The following is a 22,484-nucleotide window of genomic DNA, read 5'->3' on the forward strand; positions in this document are numbered from 1 at the left end:
GGAATCGAACCCACGACCTCCGAGTCAAGAGCCGCGCTCTGTATCACTAGACCACGGAGGCAACAAAGTATACACACACTGAAGGTGAAACAGTATGATAATAGGGTTGAACGCTCTGCTTTCCAAACCTTGGCGGCTTCCTAATTACTGATAATCGGTTCCTCTGCAGCATCCTCGCGCGGTTCCTGCACCTGCTGCCGGTTGGGTAACTTCGCGATTCGCCATTCCTATAATATATTACTTGCAATTATTCCTGAAGGAAAGCCTTGAAACAATCTGTAATTACATAACATGGGCGCCGGCAGAAATAATTTCCAAGGGGTGCAGATTTTAGTTTTCTTTCTTTTCTTTTTACGAACAATAGTGACTGTCTATTTACGTCAGCAAAATACATTTAGTGCCGAAATATTACGAACTGTCTTTGTACTTTTTATGTCAATAATTCCGGTTGATCCCGAGATTCCCAAGGGATGCACCGGCACCCCCCCCCCCTGCCGGCGCCCATGATTACTAATTGTGTTAAATATGTTAATCAGTGGCAGTAAGCATGGTAGTAAATAAAGTAAATTTAGGTGATGGGTGGTCCCTGGGGGACCGCGAAGCTTTTGCAGGGGTATCGCCAGAGGTTGACAAAGTATTTCAATAAAAAATAGGGATTAAGAAGATTTAAAATGTACCTTTATTAAGTAGGAGATTTAAAAAAAAAAGTAAGTTTATATTCATTAACATACATGATACAAACAAGCAAACAGTAATTATTGGTCGTGAAATATTTTTCATACCAGGAGTCGCAACTCGCATAATGAAAAAAGCTGTAAAGCACTTTACTAGACTTTCCTGAAAGTGTTATTTTGTAGTATATTGTATATACATTACTAGATGTTGGACATGTTAAGACTTAAGATATATATTTGATTTTGAAGTGGATTTTAAGTAGAAATATAATTGACCAATTTCCTGAACCCTCCCCCCATGTTGGTTTGCCTCAGTAGTGTGTTTGTTGGTCTTTTCAAAGCTTACCTTTAAGGTTACAAGAAACAATATTCTAATAACTGAACTATGAACTTAAAAATGAATTAAATTGCCTATGCTGGACACCGTATTTTACTACGCGCTACATCCATATAAAAACATGCCATTACAAAAACCTAACCGGAATTTTGAACGAAAGCTTTTCCGTTTTTCCAAGGGGATTTGAATTCCGAACGTTCCGTTTCCTCCGGCGAGCGGCGTGAGGCAACCAGTTCAAGGAGAGCTGGTGTTGCCAACATGAAATAAGATCTTAGATGGCCACTTACGTAACCGTAGGACATACGCTCAATTATTTTTGTAAACACGAGTGTCCTTTACTACAAATGAAGACGTAAGTTGAAGAAAACAATAAATGACAGTAAAAAATTGCCGTTTTTGCACAAATAAAGGCTTCAGCGCCAGAAAATGATTTGAAATAAAAAATTGGCCAAGTGCGAGTTGGTTCTGTACCGTATAAGAGCAAAAATGGGCCAGATATTGTGTTTTTGTATCGGGGCCCCTCTGAATTATTTTTAGAATTATATTTTATTCTAATACTAGCTTTTACCCGCAGCTTCGCTCGCGTTAAAACGTATTATTATAATATTATAGCTGTTGCCCGCGACTTTGTCCGCATTAACATAACGGAAATGGATAATTTTGAAATGGATTAATTTGCCGATGGAAAAGTCCCCTGCATATTGATCAAAGGTCACTCGTAAACTGTATATTTAGCTAAGGTTGGAATAAATTGACTTTTAAATAATAACTATATTCCTACAAAGGAGAATTAAAACTTAACACTAACGACGCTAAACCATTTTGATGTAAGCAACAATCCCAGGAGGTTGAGTTTGGGAGGGCGCAGCCAAGTACGGGCCGAGGGCAAAGTCCCCCGCATATAAATGAAATGACACTCGAAAACCGTAAATACACACTTTCGCATTTATAATATTAGTATGGATAATTATTAATAATTTAGGTACACATTTATAATTAAGGCCTACCTGTTGCCATTACTATCTAATATAGAGCAAAAAATTTTAAAAAAAATCACGTTTGTTTTGGCAGCGCCCCTGAAATATTAATTTAATTTTGGGATTTGAAGTTATAGCAGCAACAGATATACATAATTTGTGAAAATTTCAGAAGTCTCGCTATAGCGGTTCTTGAGATACAGCCTGGAGAAAGGCAGACGGACGGACGGACGGACGGACAGACAGCTCGAACAGGCGGACAGACATAAAAGTCTCAGTAATAGGATCTCTATTTTACCCTTTAGGTACGGAACCCTAAAAATTGTGTATTCTAATTTTTATGTGTCACCAGATATGAAGTAGATAAGTTACAAGGATTGATCAAAATATAAGGAAAAAATTAAACAATGTCCGTATGTTACAAAATGTTAGTTATCGTGTTCTTCAATCCACGTCGCGTCGTCATGAATGAGACATTGACCCGTTTTGCTGAGCTAATAGTGCGAAGGATCTCTGTTTCTGGGTGCACCAAAAATGCTGCGAACTCGATCGAAGCCCTAAACTTTTAAAATTCTTACTCATGTTATCATTACACTAACACAATTTAAAATTTGTCGCAGAGTATATGTCGTAGCCAACTGGTTAAAATAGCCGTTCAATCAAACAGCTAGCCCTTTGACTGAACGACGCCGGGCGCACGCTTAACGCAGCGAACGCCCTATGACTTCATTAGTTGATCTATGCTAGTTACGATGAATTTTGCAACAGCAGCAGCCCAGTAGAGGAGCACTATCGTCTTCTACTGAGCACAAACTTTCTTTCTAGACCCAGGACTAACGTTCTACATGCCCACGTATTTAAATCATTTTTCAAGTTATCAGCCTACATTTACTGACCACTCTTGGAGAGAGGAAACTCTGCCACAAATTATCAAGTAACTTTATTATTAAGTAGCCTGCCACTCTTTTTTTGATTATGGGCCTGTTTCACCACTTCTTTATAAGTGCCGAATAGGCTATCAACCACTTGACAGTTAAAGTATGGGCAATCTGTCAAAAAAGTGGTGAAACTCCTGTTTCAGGGCCTCCTAAGACTATTTTAAACGAATTTATAAGATTGAGACATAGATATTATAGACTCTACCAGTTTTTTTTTAATGAAATAAGGGGGTAAACGAGTAAACGGGTCACCTGATAGAAAGCAACTTCCGTCGCCCATGGACACTCGCAGCATCAGGAGAGCTGCAGGTGCGTTGCCGGCCTTTTAAGAGGGAATAGGGTAATAGGGTAGGGTAGGGAAGGGAAGGGATAGGGGAGGGTAGGGAAGGGAAGGGAATAGGGGAGGGTAGGGAAGGGAATAGGGTAGGGGATCGGGCGTCCGGTAAACTCACTCACTCGACGAAACACAGCGCAAGCGCTGTTTCACGCCGGTAGTCTGTGAGAACGTGGTATTTCTCCGGTCGAGCCGGCCCATTCGTGCCAAAGCATGGCTCTCCCACCAGTTGGCGTCTTCGTAAATAAATAAAAATAAATAAAAAATGTTTTATTTCTGAGTAAATTTGAATCAAATTTTTTCAGAATGTCTACCTGATGCCTACCACCGGTTCGGGAACTACCCCGGCGAGAAGAACCGGCGTAAGAATAAGGAAGTGAAGACACTCTGTATTTTTTTATTAATATTATATAAGTACGATTTTTTTTTTATCATTGGGCAAACGAGTAAGCGGCCGGTCACTCGATGGAAAGCCATTACCGTCGCCCATGGACACTCGCAACATCAGAAGAGTTGCACCTGCGTGTTTATTCCGGCCTTTTAAGAGAAAATACGCTCTCTTCTTTAAGGTTTGCAGGTCGAATAGGTCCAGAAATTGTGATAGACACAGTTCGATCCAGAATATAGTAAGATAATTTATAACTCCCACACCGGTTTCGGCGACAGTGGCCGGCTTCATTGAAAACAGGCCAGTTACGCAGGAGTAATTTTTGCTGTGCCCAAGTGTGTGAGAAGTACACAAGAGCACTCTCTATTCCTTTTACTCTCACAACCCAGTGGGATGGACGACCGACACGACTGGCGAGGGATCAGGCGCAGGGCCGACTTTTTACATGCCATCCGACGTATGGAATATGGATCATTTTACTTGTCAGACAATCAGATGATCAGCCTGTATTGTTCTAACTAAACTTGGAAATAACTGTTTTCAACGCGGGAATCGAACCCACGACCTCCGAGTCAAGAACCAAGCTCGCTCTGAGCCACGGAGGCGTAAGAGAATACAAGGATTGGTTGTTGAAGCCTTTTGTGATGATGAGGGAAAATATAGACCATGACTCTGATATATAAATCGTACTGCACTTACACCGTACCGATCACGTGCAGTACATTAATTATACATCAGCACTTGCGGTTATTATTGAACAGATTGCATTAGGTCGGAAATTAGGAAATACTAGTCACGTTTTTGACAAGAATCCGAGTCTGGATGGCTTCTGTCTCCGTCTGGTGTACGGGGAGCGAGCGGGATGGGTGTCTACGAGGTTGGATCCCGAAGACATTCACATGTGTCCTTAGCGGCGTGCTTGGGAGTGCAGTGCCGGTCGAGACGCGGCCGGAGCGGTGTGCTGGTTGTGCAAAATGTTGTCCGTCACCGCGGTGTTGCTTGTGCTCCACTTCGTAGCTGCTGAAATACGTGAGTTAATCCATAAGAGATTAGATGTTAGAAGATTAACCGTCGCACTCAGAGTAGAACATTAATTACTTAAATGTAATTATTTCAAGATTTTGACATAAGCCTGCCATTTTGACATAATTTAATGAAGAGTATGCCAGATAAATAATTTGCTGAAATTATCTGTCATACTCTTCATTAAATTGAAGTTTAATCATGATTAAATGTGTCTGAGAACGGCGGTTAGAATAACAAAATTGCATCTTAAAAATGCATCTTTTGAGATAAAGCAGTCTTTTTTAGCAACCGCCAGATTTAGAGTTCATGATTTATTTTAGGGCGTTTTAGAAAATTCCCTTTGCGATGATATTAGTCTTTATTAAGTAATTATAATATTTAGTTGCATTGTCTAAATTCTTGCGTCGTGCCTATTTTCACCAGCTGATTAAGGGTAATAATTTAGTATCACGAAACTATAAGTAAGATACCTATAAGACTCGTGTAATGTGTATATATGACTGAGATTCAGAGGCCCCGAAATTTTTAATTTTGTAAAGAAAGTGAATTAATTGTATGTGTAACCCTTGAAAAACTTAAAAAATGTTAACTATAATAATAATAATCGATGTAATATCAGAGAAGTTGATTCCTAGGCAGATAGGGGACCTACGTAGTTTGGTCGCGTTACGTCAAACCCAGCAGACCGATCACAGCTAACCAATGAATTGACATAAGCCGACCAAATGACGTAGGTCCGTCAACTGAATAGGAATCAAAATGATGGTACATGAATATCCATTGCATTCTATTTTCTATGCCTATGAACCTTAAATGGGCCAAAAAACATGGTTCTTAAGTGATCCAAGTCATTGACCGGACTGCTCTACTATATCGGTGTTTGGTACCATAGAGGTTTTTCTGGTTTTTCTGCTTGACTATAATATATTTTATCCGTCTTTATAATTAAGTACCGTTTATAACCACAACAATAACCCAGATTCTTCTGTGTCTCATCTCAAGAATCTAGACTTGCGCTCTTCATTGTCCATAAACTTTATCCAAGAAACCATATTAAGTATGTCATTATCGTTGCTTTAAAAGTTATGTCAAATACTATGATTTTTTACGAGCTTGGTGAATTTTATAGATTGTCTTTTGTGATTTGATTAGTACAATTTCACAAAACTTAGTTGGATATGTATAGTAGCTGCGAGCATCAGAGAAGAATCTCTTGGACTCTTAATGGATTTTGCTTGACGATAATATGTCGGTACTTATTTCCATACCAGTGAATGAGACTGCAATTATTGCTTATAATAATAGCATAACGACATCACATTAAAGTAATTATACGGACTATGTAGTGATATAATAATTATCGTATAATATGTTAACATTAAATCATATAAAATTGAAGCAATTTTCATATAACAATTTAATAACATGATGTCCGTCAGTTGCCGTATAAAATAATGGTTCCGGATATATTAAACAATCATATGAGATCCTTTCAAGTATCTTGAAATTGTCCTTATTAAAACAAGGCTTCCTAATGTGTTATTATTAATTAATAATTAGTAATTACACAAATACTTTAAATAGCATTCAGTTAATAATCATTATTGTCACATTGAACATACCTTCTTTATGATTCAGCAATGATATTTCGTAAGAAAATAGTTTTAAATTAAATGTCCATTACTCGAATTACATGAGGTAATACAAATAATAGTAAATACTAGTGGGTCATCATTACCACAGCGTGTCAAAACACCATAAGCGTCCCGGTGTCGTGACACATCTTGCGCAGGCGCAGTTGCTAAACCGTCCTCAACCTTCGACGCCAGATCAAATATGCCGCTAGCACTAGTGCCACCAAGTTACCAACTCGTCAAAATATATTATGTTAAGGAGATGCAGATCACTTTTAACACATTCCATTTTTAGGGTTCCGTACCCAAAGGGTGAAAACGGAATCCTATTCATGAGACTTCGATGTCTGTCAGTCCGCCTGTCTGTCTCCAGGCTGTATCTCAAGAACCGCTATAGCTAGATTTCTGAAATTTTCACAGATTGTGTATATCTGTTGCCGCTATAATTACAAATACTAAAAACAAAATAAAACTAATATTTAAGGGGGGCTCCCATACAACTAACGTGATTTTTTTGCTATTTTTTGCTCGATATCAATAACTGCAACACATAGGCACTTGAAATATTCACGAAATACTCAGTTTTATTATTTTGTACTTTAATAATAAATAAGAAAATTTAAATTAATGAAGTAATTAAGGGAGGCTTCCATACAAAAAAACACAATTTTCAGCCTATTTTTGTTCGATTGAGGTACGGAACCCTTGGTGCGCAAGTTTAATTTGCACTTTGCACGTTGTCATAAATATTGGGTGTCAATCAGAAGTGGATAAAAATAAAAAATGACTGTGTTCTGTATCCTATGATGAAGTAATAATATTTTTGATGAGAGAACATACCCTAGTTTATTGTCTTCCTTTGTCCTTTTCGTATACAAGTGTACTTACTCAGTTCAAATACAATGAATTTTAGCAAAATAATTAGATTCGACCAAATTAATATTATGCAATTTAAATATTTTACCACGCATATTTTTGATTTGTATGGGCAAGCGCCCGCGCCTAGTAATTTCTCCATACAAAAATGAAAAAAAAGTTACTCTTTCAGCGCTACTACTTTCACAGTGAACACTCTACAAGGAACACGTACACAGTACACACCCTACAGTATTATCACTTATTTTTGTTACACCCTGTATATTGTCATTTCGGGTCCTCATGTTACCTTCGATCCAAAGTACTCTTGAATGACGCTGTAAGCCGAGATCTTGTGTCCTAAAATTATCTAATAAACTGATGGCGTTGGCTTATGTACTAAATCAAGTTACAAGTTCCCGCTTTACGCAAACAAGTCCTATGTGTTATGTCACCGATAACCAGGCTCGCCTCAGTGCGTAGTACTGCGTATTTGTCACTACTTGCCAACAGCATAAGATTATGTTTTTAAGTAAAATGTATCTCCCAAACTTTTTAATTAAAATTCATGTACTCCAACTACTCGACTAAATGAGTTGTAGAGAATTCTAAGTTTATATTTCAAAAACCCACCCAACAAATAATAATAATTGTCTCTTAATCTTTTTTGTTGCTTTAATAACATGCTAAATATGGCGTGAGGTGCCGCACTAGAGCGACACGACACGACGCGACTCTTGACTTCCATAGAACTGATGTTTGTAAAATGTCGTAAATAATAGTGGTGAAATAGGCCTTTAATATTCGAAAACAATCAAACACTGGAAATTCTCCAGTGTTTCATTGTTTTCAAATACTTCCTGATTAGTGCCGAACAGGCACCACTTAACTTGACAGATGAAGCATGGAGAATCTGTCAAAAAAGTTGTGAAAAGCCTATTCGGCACTTAATCATCAAAATGTTTCTTCACTTAAATAATAATACACCTATTTGTTTTCCAGCCTCGTACATCAAGGTGTGTCACCGGAATGACCCCAACGTGGACAAGTGCATCATGAACTCTGTGGAGGAGCTGCGACCGAAGATCTCAAAGGTAGATATTTAAACCGTTTTAGTTGTCATCAAAATCTGGCTAGCAACCCTATTCAAAAAAATTCAAAGAAATTATTATTGACGCTTGGGTTTCTCTGATTGCAAAAACGAAACACATAATTACAAAAGACATTTATTTAAAAAATACTCCAACGATCATCGGAAACCGTAAATAAAATAAATAAATAAATATTTTAAACTTTTACCGTTGAACCATTACGTTTACAAAAATCAACAAAGAAACATCCATATCGCCCATATAAGTAACTGATGTCAGTTAACATTGCGACGTGACTAGGCGATGCGATGCGACGTACGTATTTTTAAATGGGAGACTGAGGGAGATTATTAATCATTCAAGTGAATTTGATTTTCTGTACAAGAAACACATTGACTTGACAGTCTTACCAAAGTGTTGGGATGCCTATTTAATTTTGAACAATGATTACCTCAAGTATGTTATTACTTATTATTTTTAGCAATTTTCCGCGAAACCTCAACCTGTAAGTAAATGAGTAAGTATACGCATAGGCGCGCGTATTGAGTATGCCTATGCGTACACTGACTAATTTACTTAAAAGGTTGGGGTTATTTCGCGGAATATTGCTAAAAATAATAACATACTTAAGCTATGGATTTTCGCAAAGTAACGCCTGATTCTTTTAACTAATTATTACCTCGTCACGTTGCATAGTAACTGACTCAAATACCTAGGGCCTGTTTCACCACTTCCTGATAAGGCTATCCACCAATTAACTTGACAGATCAAGTATGGAGAATCTATCAAAAAAGTTGTGAATAGCTTATTAGGCACTTTATCAGAAAGTGGTGAAACAGGCCCTTAGTAAATTACCCCGTGTGTATATGTCCTTGGTCTTTAACTACTAATTGCTACCGCTTGCGCGTTAGCTGATCCCCCTTCTCCGCGCTGATCTGAGTCATCAGAGTTAGCTTGGGCTATAGCTGTTACATTCTCAGGAGTATTAGGACGGGGATCCTCCTTCTTATCGTTCTTTGGCTCATCATTTCCATTATTCTCTGGAGCTGAACTTTTTGTTTCAGAGTCTCTTGGTTGTGTAGGAGATGGTTTCTCAGGTGCTGGATTAGATTTATCGGGGGAGCGAAAAATCTCATCTTGAGTAGGCTTTTCTGCTGTTGGAGTAGGATTATCTAGAGCGGATACTGGTTTCTTTGGAGGGGGTACTGGTTGCTCTGGAGGGGGTACTGGTTGCTCTGGAGGGGGTACTGGTTGCTCTGCTACGGGAGCTGTTTTTTCTGGTTTCGGAACTGGATTCTCTGCTACAGGAGCTGGTTTTTCTGATTTCTGAGCTGGTTTCTCTGGAGCGGGTACTGATTGCTCTGCTACGGGAGCTGTATTTTCTGGTTTCGGAGTTGGATTTCCTGCTACAGGAGCTGGTTTCTCTGGTTTCTGTGCTGGTTTCTCTGGAGCGGGTGCTAGTTTCTCTGGCGCGGGAGCTGATTTTTCTGGTGCTGGCTCTGGTGCCGGCGCTGGTTTCTCTGGTTTTGGAGCTGGTTTTACTGGTACCGGAATTGGTTTATTTGGTGTCGGTGCTGGTTTCTCTGGTGCCGGCGCTGGATTCACTGGTACCGAGGCTGGCTTTTCTGGTTTCTTAGGAGTTGGGGTTGGTTTCGGTTGGGTTGGGGATGGTTTTTGGGAAGCACTAGGTTTATTGGCTGATGGGCCAGCACTAGCTTTCGCAGTAGATTTTGATGTACTCTCAGAATCGGAGTCGATCAGTATGGTGTTAGTTGGGGGGCCGTTGCCAGATGGGTCGTCAATTGCTGCGATGACATCTGTATTAGTAGTTGACGTCGCGGATGATGTGGAGGCGGCAATGCCGTTGCCGTTAGCGACGGCAGTACTATCACTGGTCGCTGTCGAATTACTTTGGATCACAATCAGCTCAGAGTTAGGATCGGTAGCGTTGCTACTGCTTCTACCGTTGGGCTTCTTCCCGTTTATTTCTATTATAATGTTCGTCCTCAATGCTGGTGGAGATTGGGGTTTATTTGACATTGATGCTGGTCGGCCACTTGTCTGACAGGCGCCATTTTGGCAAGTGTAGTAGGTGGGTGCGTTGCCGGCTGTGGCATAAGGGAAGGGGAGGAAGGTGACCGGCTGGTCCTGGTTGGGATAGTTTACGCTGACGTTGGTCCGGTTGGGGATCTTGATCTGAATGACGGTACTCCGCCGATTGCAGGCCCTTGCGTGACTCTCTCGAGCCTGGAAAATCAAAAAAGGTAATGAAAATAATTTATATTTTGTAAAATTAATAAAATATTTCCGGATTGGCGACTGCGACACCAGTTACCGTCGAGACTCGAGAAGAACCTATCTGTAAAATTTTGTTTCACAACTTACAATAATTTAACAGAATCTTATGAAATCTTTGATTTTATCTTGTTTTTTTGTAATGTTTTACATCTATTTGCATTTTGGGACCCTGCATAACACTAAATACCTATTAGTAATCTTAAAATAAAGAGGAACATATAAACACTTACCAGCAATGCCAATGCTAAAACGCTGAACGCTGCCAGTAGACGTCTGCACATTTTTTGCTCTTAATGCCACAAAAGTTACACAAGGCTTATATACAGTAAGATAACCAAACAAAACAAAGCAATTTGTCGCATAGTTCAAATTATTTCATATTTTTTATCGGGCCGCTCGTAAGCACGTATTTCGTCTCATTCCCAGTGATAGTACATAAAATGACCGCATTTTTACTGATATGTTACTTAATAATATTATGCAGTGTATAAACAAGCGAATACTATAAATAAAAATAAAATATTGACCTAATTGTATAATATTTTATCAGTTTATTTTGATATTTTCCGAAATTAATAAACGTTCAAATGAAGGAATATAAATTGTATATTATGGTAATTCTGTTCCCTTTAGTTTTATCTACAATTTATAAGAATTTGACGAAATGTTGTATGATGTGTTCATTAAAAAAAGTTTATACGCATCATCACTCTTTAGTCTTTCTTCCCGCGTGGTGTGGTGGTGTGGTTACGTGTTTATCACTTTTGTTAATTTTAATATTTAAATGTAACTGTTTTTTGTTCCAATAAATAAAATAAATAAATAATCAACATTGTTGATTTGTCACTACATACTATTTTCTAGTACATACTATACTATTTTCTATAATAGAAACAAATCCTTTCTATGGAGACCATTCTCAGTGCCGTAGCCCGTAAATTAGTTCTGACCAAAAGACTTAAACGCGCACAAAGATTTACGAATAAAACAGTTCCTCAAAATTAACATTTAAAGTACCATAATATTATTTACGATTTTTTTAATATAAAAAAAGGTTGCACAAAGTCTTATTTAAAAAATCTACTTCTTAAAAACCCGAAATAAATAGCAAGAAAATCTACTTCAAAAATAAATTAAATACTAAATGAGTTTCATACTGTTTTCAAATGCTAAGGTCCTTATGGGATTCGAAGCACTTAACTTCAAATGAAATGTCTATCTGTATTAAAATCTGTGCCTCGTCATTTTGATTACCCTAAATCTACTGGAAAATCAGTCATAGCAAACTAAAATCTTAAAGGAAAATTTATTGCAACATCATTAAAAGTAGTTATATTAACGACGTTGTAAATAGCAGCGGCCCTGACGCCCTACAAGTGGCTAGCCTTTATCTAGATTTGACACAAATACTAGACCTTAGCGCTAAACCTCCTCGCTAGTAATTACTGTAGGTACTTGCTGTGTGCACTAGCACTAATGACAGAAATAATTATGTAACTATGTTAGCATTATTATGTTCAAGATTACTGGTAAGAAGTCACAAATAAGACGTGTTAGTTTTGTTTCATTTCTTTTACCTTCTAAATGTATTTAAAAAATTGGCCAAGTGCGAGTCAGACCCGCGCATGAAGGGTTACGTACCATTATAGAGCAGAATTTGGGAAAAAATTGTGTTTTTTGTATGGGAGCCCCCCATAAATGTTTCATCTTATTTTAATATTATTGTTAAATATTTAAGTACACATATAACTCAGGACTTTGAGAAAAATTCAAGTACCTACCTGTTGCCATTATTGAAATAGAGCAAAAAAGGCCAAAAATACCACTATTATTGTATGGGAGCCCCCCTTAAATATTAATTTTATTTCGTTTTTAGTATTTGTTGTTATAGCGGCAATGCATAAACATAATCTGTGAATTTGAACTCTCTACCTATTACCGTTCTTGAGTTACAACCTGGAGACAGACGGACAGACATTGAAGTCTCAGTAATAGGATCCCGTTTTTACCCTTTGGGTATGGAACCCTAAAAATGGAATGTGTTAAAAGTGATCTGCATCTGCTTGAAATGTTGTTTATGCTGAAACTTGTTTCGTGCGGCAACCGTACATTTTTTCAAGATAAATGGCAGGCATACCTCCACTTTATATCAAAACAATTTAGCTACTTTTCTCAACGCATGTAAAATATATTTCGTATACATACGGCAAACTTATGACTTTGCAGAAAACATACCGATGAAGTCACGGCTTCAATACTCAACATGGCTCCGTATATTAAATGAAGAATAAACTGAACCCTTAGGGTCAATTCACACAGAAATGCAGCATTGAGCATTTTCTAGATAGGGATAATGGCCGGCTTACATTTAGTAAAATCTAAATCTAAATCAAATAAAAATCTAATCCAGTGATCCAATACAACGCTAGAAAGCTAACTGGAATACGGTACACTGTAAGCGTGCGCTGGAATATAATTTAGTAATACACTAGTACTCGTTTATGTTATTCCAGTAACAATGCAGCGCTGTATTAGATTTTTTTAATGAAAAAGGGGGCAAACGAGCAAACGGGTCACCTGTTGGAAAGCAACTTCCGTCGCCCATGGACACTCGTAACATCAGAGGAGCTGCAGGTGCGTTGCCGGCCTTTTAAGAGGGAATGGGGAAGGGTAGGAAAGGGAATAGGGTAGGGGATTGGGCCTCCGATAAACTCACCCACTTGGTGAAACAGCGCAAGCGCTGTTTCACCCCGGTTTTCTGTTAGCCCGTGGTATTTCTCCGGTCGAGCCGGCCCATTCGTGCCGAATCATGGCTCTTCCACGTAAATAATGTAAACCCACTTATATAGTGATATCCGACAAGTCGGCTGATTACTACTTCGGGATGCGTACTTCCATTTAGGCAATACACAATAATTATTTAATCATTAAAACATTATGTATTGCATTATAAATATTTATGAATGAAAATCAGCATTAGCAAATGATTATATTATATTATTATTGTTTACCTTAAATACCTTTCTATCGTTTTGATACGTACTACTATTATAAATGCGTAAGTATATCTGTCTGTCTGTTACCTCTTCATGTCCAAACCGCGGAACCAATTATGCTGGAATTTTGCTATGGAGATACTTTGAGTCCCGGGAAAGGACATAGGATACTTTTCATACCGGAAAAATGTACGGTTCCCGCGCGATAAACGAATTTTGGCGTCATCTAGTAATATGTATAAGAGATTGGTATTTTAATGAAAGTAATTTTTTTTTTAATGAAATAAGGGGGCAAACGAGCAAACGGGTCACCTGATGGTAAGCAACTTCCGTCGCCCATGGACCATGGACACTCGCAGCATTAGAAGAGCTGCAGGTGCGTTGCCGGCCTTTTAAGAGGGAATAGGGTAATAGGGGAGGGTAGGGATGAGAAGGAATTAGGGGAGGGTAGGGAAGGGAATAAAGTAGGGTATTGGGCCTCCGGTAAACTCACTCACTCGGCGAAACACAGCGCTATCTTGACTGGCATATGGATCTTATGTACATATAGTAGTTAACTTATTCTTATCTCATCTACATTACCTGACTTTATTAAGATTTAAACTTTTTTTTATGAAATAAGGGGGGCAAACGAGCAAACGGGTCACCTGATGGAAAGCAACTTCCGTCGCCCATGGACACTCGCAGCATCAGAAGAGCTGCATGTGCGTTGCCGGCCTTTTAAGAGGGTATAGGGTAGTAGGGAAGGGAAGGGAATAGGGTAGGGGATTGGGCCTCCGGTAAACTCACTCACACGGCGAAACACAGCGCAAGCGCTGTTTCACGCCGGTTTTCTGTGAGAACGTGGTATTTATCCGGTCGAGCCGGCCCATTCGTGCCGAAGCATGGCTCTCCCACGTATAAACTGCGATTCTTATTGTCAGTATGAAAATCGTCCTAACAGTAGATAATAAGGTGATTTTAAAATGTCATGCAAATCAAGTTATTGTTTATTGTCTAGTCTTATTTGTGGTTGAAACTTTTATGACACTCTCAAATGCTCGTGATTCTTCAAATCGATATCGTATTGATGACGCAACTCGACCTTATTATAGCAAGTGGTATGCAAAAAATTACATTAAATTTGAAAGTATGCCATTGTCAGGTTTCGTCATCAAGGTGTGTGTGTCGAGATGACATACGCTAAAGCCTTGTGCACACGTACAGAACACCTCATTAAAATTGTTTAATGCGACCGAATTTTTTTCAGTAATCGCAAAAATTGTTAGGTAAAATAATACTGAGTTACTATCCAATATCCAAACTAACTTTATAAATGCAAAAGTGTGACTGTCTGTCTGTTACCACTTTACGCTTAAATCGCTGAACCGATTTTAATTGAGAGATATTTACTGATTCCCGGAAAGAATAATAAGAATATTTTTATTCCAATAAGATATACTATTTCGCACGATTCAGTGCAAGGAAATTGCGACTGCCGCACTCAGAGTGGAACATTAATTACTTAATTGTAATTAAATCAAAATTTTGACATAAGCCCCATACATTACCTGTTAAACTTTTCATTAAATTGAAGGTTATTCATAATTAAATGTCTGTGACTACAGCGGTGAATACGCCATTAAAAAACGTTATAATGAAAATGTCAGTCAGTGTGAAACAGTTTTTAATAAGATTAGCATACACTTACATATTTATAATTATAATAACCTCGGTCAAGGTCACGTGCGCGTGCGCAAGGCCGCGCCTGCGCAATATCCGATTAAGATTATATTGTATACGATTAAATATAAGCCTCCGGACATACAGGCCTTTCTTAGCAATCATTATTATTATTGAGAAAGGATGCTATATTATAGTTATTAATATTTAAAATTATTTTCCAATAATTTTAAATATTAATAACTATAATACGCGCTGCTTTGTTTAAATATGAAAATGTAGCCATGCCATGAAATTTATTTTGGGAGTAAATCCTTTACCCCGCTATTTGAATTCAATCCAAGTGGACAACAATGACGATGAGACGAAGAAGAAAACCATTAGAAAACTAACAATCTATATTTTAATAATATTCGCTAATAATTTTGACAGCAAACTTAAAAACGCAATCTCTGCCGTGCATGGCCGTGCATATATTATCATGGAGTTTGTTAGCCGCAGCGACCTGGCCGCCTAATGCGCGGGGGCCCTTAGCGATGTGATTGTGATTTCAAACTTCGCTGTCGAAATTATCGTATACAACTTGCCCATGTACCCTGCAAATACATCATCCACGTATTGCGAAATATTGAAAAACATCAATTTTTTATTCCCAAAATTATATTCATTATCATCAAACTTAAACCACACAATTCCTTGGTTTCGAAATATACTTTTTTTTTAAATGAAATAAAGGGGCAAACGAGCAAACGGGTCACCTGATGGAACAGCTGCAAGTGCGTTGCCGGCCTTTTAAGAGGGAACAGGGTAATAGGGGAGGGTAAGGAAGGAAAAGGAAGGGAATAGGGGAGAGTAGAGAAGGTAAGGGAATAGGGGAGGGTAGGGAAGGGAATAGGGTAGGGTAGGGAGTAGGGTAGGTGATTGGGCCTCCGGTAAACTCACTCACTCTGCGAAACACAGCACAAGCGTTGTTTCACGCCGGTTACTGGAACGAAGTTCCTTATCGCGCGTTGCGAAAGGGGGCTAGACGGAAAAAGTTGTAACGACACGACACTTTTTGACCGACACTTTTTGCCACAGACATTTATTATATCGAGATAGATACCGCATGTACTTCGCGGGACATGCGGTATCTATCTTGATCTATATCTGTGCTTTTGCTATAGTTGTAAGCTCTCTCATAGAAAGCAGTTATGAATTTTTTTATAACTTCGTTCCATACGGGTCTCCCTTGCCACCTCTCAGATTTTTTTGTCTTTGGTTCATGAAACCTTAATAAATTGCAATTCTGATCCTCAAACTCATTTCATCCTTCTCATTCCAGGGTATCCCCGAGCTGGAGGTGCCGGGCATCGAGCCGCTGAGCCTGGGCCAGATCATCCTGGCGCGCGGGCCGCAGGGCGCCAAGCTCACCGCCGTCGTCAACGACGTCAAGGTCAAGGGACCCAGCAACTTCATCATGCAGGAGCTCAAGTGAGTACTACACTGATAGGCTAGTGATGGGTCCATCGTCCCCGCGACTTGGCATTTTATTTACTGTTTATTGCACACATACATTTTTGACACGAAATATACACTGAAGAAAAACGACACAACATATACTTAAGAGCTCACCTGACTCTAAAAATCAAACATCGTCCTTCTCTCTTCACACTCACGCCCGTCTTTCATATGCCAGGTGAAAAAGGACGGCGCGGAATCATCGCCGAGCTAGTTTTACTTGAATAAAAGACGAACTATAATGATTATGAAAAAAGTGTTTTGAGCAAATTTAGGTTTTATCAATACCTTTTTAGATATTAAAAATATTAAAGAAAATACTGCAAACTTCGAAGATCCAAGCAGAAATGTGTCTAAAACAAGGTTTTTTGTAAAAAAGAAACTATCGAGCATTTTTTGAGTAATCGTGTTTTCGTCTTGAGCATTTAATCTTTATGAACTGAAGTTACTTGTGTCAAAAAATCAGTTTTTTAGACCTTACAGATTTTGAGATCTAGGTTAAAGTATGTAGTCAAGTTAGGGTTAGGGTAATGATTTCGTAGGTTTACGCGAGTATCACTCATTATATTACAAGGATCAAACACTTACGGATTCTGTCGCGTCACAGTCCACCCGTGACCACGGCCGCTGTAAAGTAGCCGAAACGTCGGGATTAATAAAAGTGCTCCGCGACAAAATCCGTAAGTGTTTGAACCTTTTAATATAACAACAGGTACTGCTTAAACAGGTACTGCTCTAACAGAAATTTCGTCCAGCAGTCCTACGAAGAGAAATGTGATGGGAAATATCAGATACGGCATTAAGCGGGAGGTTTTGGAAGGTATTTGACCCTGCGTATAGGGTCTAATACCTTCCATCTATGTTGGATGCGAGTAGCAGGAGATCGGTCATCTTGGCGTTCATTGAGAGAGGCCTATGTCCAGCAGTGGACGACTATAGGCTGATGTGATGATGATATATAGGGTACTGCCGATGTAAAAAACTTAAGGAAATAATGCTCTAAAATAAAGTGCTTAAAATCACCGAAGTCTTTAGTTTTATTTTAGGGCATAGCAGCAGGTATAAGGAATGTGCTCGACGAGTACGATGAGAACTGATGTCATCAAGCCTAAACATAAAATAATTGTTATTTTTCTGAACATGTGCTGCCACTAATAGTCCCTAAGAAAGTCCTGCTACTGGTGACACGAAACCGAAACCTTAAATTGATCGCTGCTAGCTACATTGACATGTGCCATCTTCCTGTACTTATTTTTTTACAAATATAATATAAATCTCGTCTTAGTAAACGCGTAAATGATATCGATTCAGTGATTGTGGATGCACCGCAATGGCATGTCGAAATGGCGCACGTGTCACAACCGGCATCGGGGCCACCGCGGAAGTCATCTGTGTCAGCACTCTGACATATCATTAACACGCTAATCGCCGTGTGGCAAGTGCTTCCAAGTACTAGATACCGAATTTTCGTGGAAAAGATATGTTAAACGTGCCAACAGCGCCTGTGGGCTAGTGGGTAGACCTTCGGTTCACTCTCGCAGAGGGTGCAGGTTCGATCCCGGCCGGACACACACGTGGCCACCCAGGATCAGAAAATATCTCGTTGAGGGTGTCTCATTGGCGTGTTAATACGGACGCTCGTACGGTAAAGGAAAACATTGTCAAGGAAACCCGCACAAAGTTGGTCCCAGACGTATCGACCTGCTCATTTCTCTGGACCAGGCTATGTTGAGAAAATACCATAACAGCCAATATACTTGGTTCAAAAAATTATTATTCAAAGGTATTTTGCTCTAATGAAAACAGAGATGTCATTTGTTTGACTTGTCGCTGTCTGACCGGACGTAGTAGTAAATAGTTGAATCACTTTAGATCCAGCATTTGTTTAAAAATCGAAAATGTTATAACTTAAATCACCATACAATTTGTTTATCAAGAGCCTGTTTCACTACTTACTGGTAAGTGCCGGATAGGCTATCCACAACTTATCAGGAGGTGGTGAAACAGCCCCTAAATCTTTACACATATTATTCCAGGTCTGATTTGGATAAGAATCGTTTCGACTTCAAGCTGCTGCTGCCGCACCTGGACTTCTCGGGCAAGTACAAGATGGATATCCAGATTCTGCTGCTGCGGCTGCAAGGAAGAGGCAACATCTCGGGCTCCTTCAGTACGTATTCCGCCTACTTGTTATACTAGCTTAAAGCCGAGCTTTGTGAGGGCATCTCTTGAATGATTGATCTACATATAAATAAACTAGATGTCCCGCGCGGCTTCGCACGCGTCAATTAGGAATTTTACAGAAACCGTACATTTTCCCATAAAAATAGCTTATGTCCCTACTCCCTTCACGTGGTCTACTCTATATCTGTGCCAAATATTGCCAATTTTTATAAAAATTGCTCTAGTAGTTCGTGAGATAAGCCTTTTCTAATATTTCCCCCGTTTTTCCCTTATTTACCTGAGTTTTTTCAGTCGTATAATTAGTCTTAGTGTGAATTATCACGCTAAGATAGAGATATAGCCTATAGCCTTACTCGATATCTAAATGAGCTATCTAACACTGAAATAAGTTTTTAAATCGGACCTGCAGTTCCTGAGATTAGCGCATTCAAGCAAACATACTCTTCAGGTTTATAATATTACGTATATATATATTTATTAAAATTATCGCTTGACAAACTCGAGTCTCAATCTAAAAGACTATGAACCACCAATTGTTATTGGTGGTTCATAGTCTTTTAGGTTTGGTTCACATTGCAACGTGACGAGGTAGGCACGATGTGATGCATTTTTTTAATTAACCATTTAAAACTGCTTACCAGTTACCATAAATTGAATTGACAGATTTACTGCTCACGGTGGTATGGCTGTCTAGTGTCTATTCTTATTTTGAATAGCTCATCAGTCATCGTCGCTTAGTCTTGTTTAAATGTGAACTGGCACAGGTCGAGAAGTTTAATGTAGCATAAAGTCATATTATACAAAACTTGAGAGGTGTCAAGGGACACCCGAATGGAACGAAGTTATTTCTTATGTTCAAAAAACCTGTAGTGTATACATATTATATACTCAAAAAATGAATAAAAAACGCCATCTATTGACGCCCAGGAATACTAACAACGCGTCGCTATTTATTATCAAAAAATGCCATCTAGTTGACGCACAGGAATACTATCAACGCCCTCTGCCCCTACCATGCAGGAACTAATAAGAAAGTGTCGAGGTCAAATATCGTTCTGTCTAGCCTCCTTTAGCAATGGCGAACGCGCCATAAGGAACTTCGTTTCAATACTGCCTGCCCTATACAAAATCTAACAAACCAATTCCCTATCTCCAGAGGACTACGCGTGCAACGTGACCATGCGGGGCCACAAGGAGGTGCGGGGAGGGGAGGAGTACCTGACCTTCGAGCCCATGAAGGTCAAACTCCGGGTGGGGGACTCCTCCATCAACCTCACCAACCTGTTCGACGGCGATCCCGTGCTGGGACCCGCCACCAACCGCGTCATCAACGAGAATTCACAGGTTTGATTTTGTTTTTGAGAAGTTTTTGCGCAATCAATATGAAATTCCCATTACATACAGGTTATAACTATCTAATGCTAAGTACTCACATACGGTTTTGCTCGATCGAGCAAAACCCGCTGCTCGGGTTTTCGTCCACACATTCAGCATTGCTCGATAGTTTTACTCTAAATCGATATATTTTATTCCATCGAGCCGGCTCGATGTGAGCCACCGAGCCTTCGAGCTGTGAGGTTTGCGGTCCACACAGTAATTATTACTCGATTTAGAGTAAAACTATCGAGCAAAACCGTATGTGAGTACTTAGGATAAGACGCACACTTTTAAGATAAATACAAATACAAATATTTATTGGCCAAAAAATTTTAACATAATATGCGATAATGGATCCCCACACTAGGCAATGCCTGTCCTGTGGGGCCAAAATGTTTGTTTTTAATGTAAAAAATGTATTTAAGCCGGTTGACAGATATTTTTTTTGTATACGTCTTGATACTTTTTGTACTGCGAGTGATGTTGGCTTCGAAATTATACTTAGAAAAGTGCCTATTATTTTCTAATAGTCGTTGCGTGCAACTTAATTGGCTCGGACATCTAAAGTTTGTTTGAAAACCACAAATTTCTCCGTAAACTATATCCCTAATCACTTCCCAGAATTTCAAAAAAAAAAAAAAAAAATATATATATATATATATATATATAGAAATTTAGTATATAGGGGGTTTCGGGGGCGATAAATCGATCTAGCTAGGAATCATTTTCAAAAAATGCATTTTTATTCGTGTTTTATCGATAACCGATAAACTGAAAAATATGACTCTTCCTGACATCTATTGGCGAATAATAATATTATTTTGTTAGCAACTAATTATTTTAACGACCAGCAGATGGCGTTATTAAGTAACACGAAGTCAATGAGTGTTTGCTATACCGAGCAAAGCTCGGTCATCCAGGTACTGTTATTAAAATATTGCCATCAGGGAAATTGATTCCTAGGCAGTAGACAGACCTACGTCGTCTGGTCGGATCATATCAATTCAATGTTAATTGTGATTTGTCGGCTGGGTTTGACGTAACGCGACCAAACTACGTAGGTCCGTCATCTATCTTGAATCAACTTCTCTGATAGCATACCAATCTTGTATCTTATTTTAAGGCAAGTTATATTTCCCAGGTGTTCATCGAGGAGATCAGGCCGGTGCTGGAGAAGAGTCTGGCGGACATCTTCACCGAGATGGCCAACAAAATCACCTCCAAATTCACCTACAAGGAGCTGTTCCCCTAATGTGCGGTATAGGGATGTACCGAGCGAATCGATATTTGAAACTCGATTATGATGTATACCGAGAAATTAAATCGATATACGATAGTCTATTACGGGGAGTGCGAACCAATGACACGCGTGCCATTACTGGCACGTAACATAAAATTTCGAGTATGCTACTACTCACAAAACTAGTATCGAAATAATTATTTTACCAACAATGAAGGTTACCTACCCCTGCATAGTGAGTAAACGAAATAAATGTGCTCCCTCACCTTGAGCATTCGCTTGTAATGTAACGTTACAGAGTCAAGCATTACAATGCGCACCTTGTAATGATACAGTGTGTAATATCTTGATACAACTTGTAACATCAAATGGCTATATGGAATGCTCAAAGTCGAATGTTACATTACACGCGAATACTCGTCAGTCAGGGAGGTAGTATTGTAATGTAATTCTCAAAGTAGAATCTATAATATTACATTACAAGTGAATGCTCGAGTGAGGGAGCACCTTAGGGCAAATTATGAAATACGCACCGAATCACAAAAAAATTGAACGACACGTTTATGACTTCTTAAGAAAGGTTTTTCAGAAAACAGCACATTGGTACGGTTATTCGCCATCCCTGGTCTATTACAATGTTACTATCGGTTAGTTTACTTTGCAACGTGACTGAGTAAATTCATTTTTAAGATGAGAAAGTCATGAAGCGGCCGAACGTCGCGGGCGGCAAATTTGTCTTACATATTCGTCATGTATGTAGTAAATAGATTACATGACATATTATGTCATTATATAATCTGTAGTCACAGATAAAGATCAAGATAGAAACCGCATGTTGCTCCATTTGTATGAAAACGAGCGTGTCACTTTTTTTCTACCTACTATGACGTACCGATGATAAGAATCGTGTCCATTAAATCTTGGCCAACGTTTATATTTGAATTTCTACTGCTCAATACGACACTTTTAGGCA

The 22,484-nt window shown here is 38.9% G+C and overlaps 2 protein-coding genes across 4 annotated transcripts; one reads left to right on the top strand and one right to left on the bottom strand.

Moving 5' to 3' along the window:
• Window positions 1-4,535: 4,535 nt before the first annotated feature.
• On the top strand, window positions 4,536-21,825 carry LOC121729362 (protein takeout-like). The gene is made up of 6 exons (XM_042117842.1): window positions 4,536-4,677; window positions 8,166-8,257; window positions 16,535-16,683; window positions 18,747-18,880; window positions 20,051-20,238; window positions 21,413-21,825. The coding sequence occupies exons 1-6, from the start codon at window positions 4,623-4,625 to the stop codon at window positions 21,521-21,523; spliced, it is 729 nt and encodes a 242-aa protein (XP_041973776.1). The 5' UTR covers window positions 4,536-4,622; the 3' UTR covers window positions 21,524-21,825.
• On the bottom strand, window positions 8,443-10,877 carry LOC121729358 (proteoglycan 4-like). 3 transcript variants are annotated; one of them, XR_006035958.1, is made up of 4 exons: window positions 10,783-10,877; window positions 9,096-10,501; window positions 8,930-8,966; window positions 8,443-8,704 (listed from the first exon to the last, which is right to left on the bottom strand). XR_006035958.1 is itself a non-coding variant. In XM_042117838.1 (3 exons), exons 1-2 carry the CDS (start codon window positions 10,831-10,833, stop codon window positions 9,134-9,136), a joined length of 1,419 nt encoding a protein of 472 aa, XP_041973772.1. In that variant the 5' UTR covers window positions 10,834-10,877; the 3' UTR covers window positions 8,868-8,966; window positions 9,096-9,133. The 3 variants fall into 3 exon arrangements, 2 of the variants coding, with proteins under 2 accessions (XP_041973772.1, XP_041973771.1); XM_042117838.1 differs by lacking the exon at window positions 8,443-8,704 and having other exon boundaries at window positions 8,868-8,966; XM_042117837.1 differs by lacking the exons at window positions 8,443-8,704; window positions 8,930-8,966 and having other exon boundaries at window positions 9,055-10,501.
• Window positions 21,826-22,484: the final 659 nt, after the last annotated feature.

This window comes from Aricia agestis, chromosome 8 (assembly GCF_905147365.1).
Source record: "Aricia agestis chromosome 8, ilAriAges1.1, whole genome shotgun sequence".
NCBI lineage: Eukaryota > Metazoa > Arthropoda > Insecta > Lepidoptera > Lycaenidae > Aricia > Aricia agestis.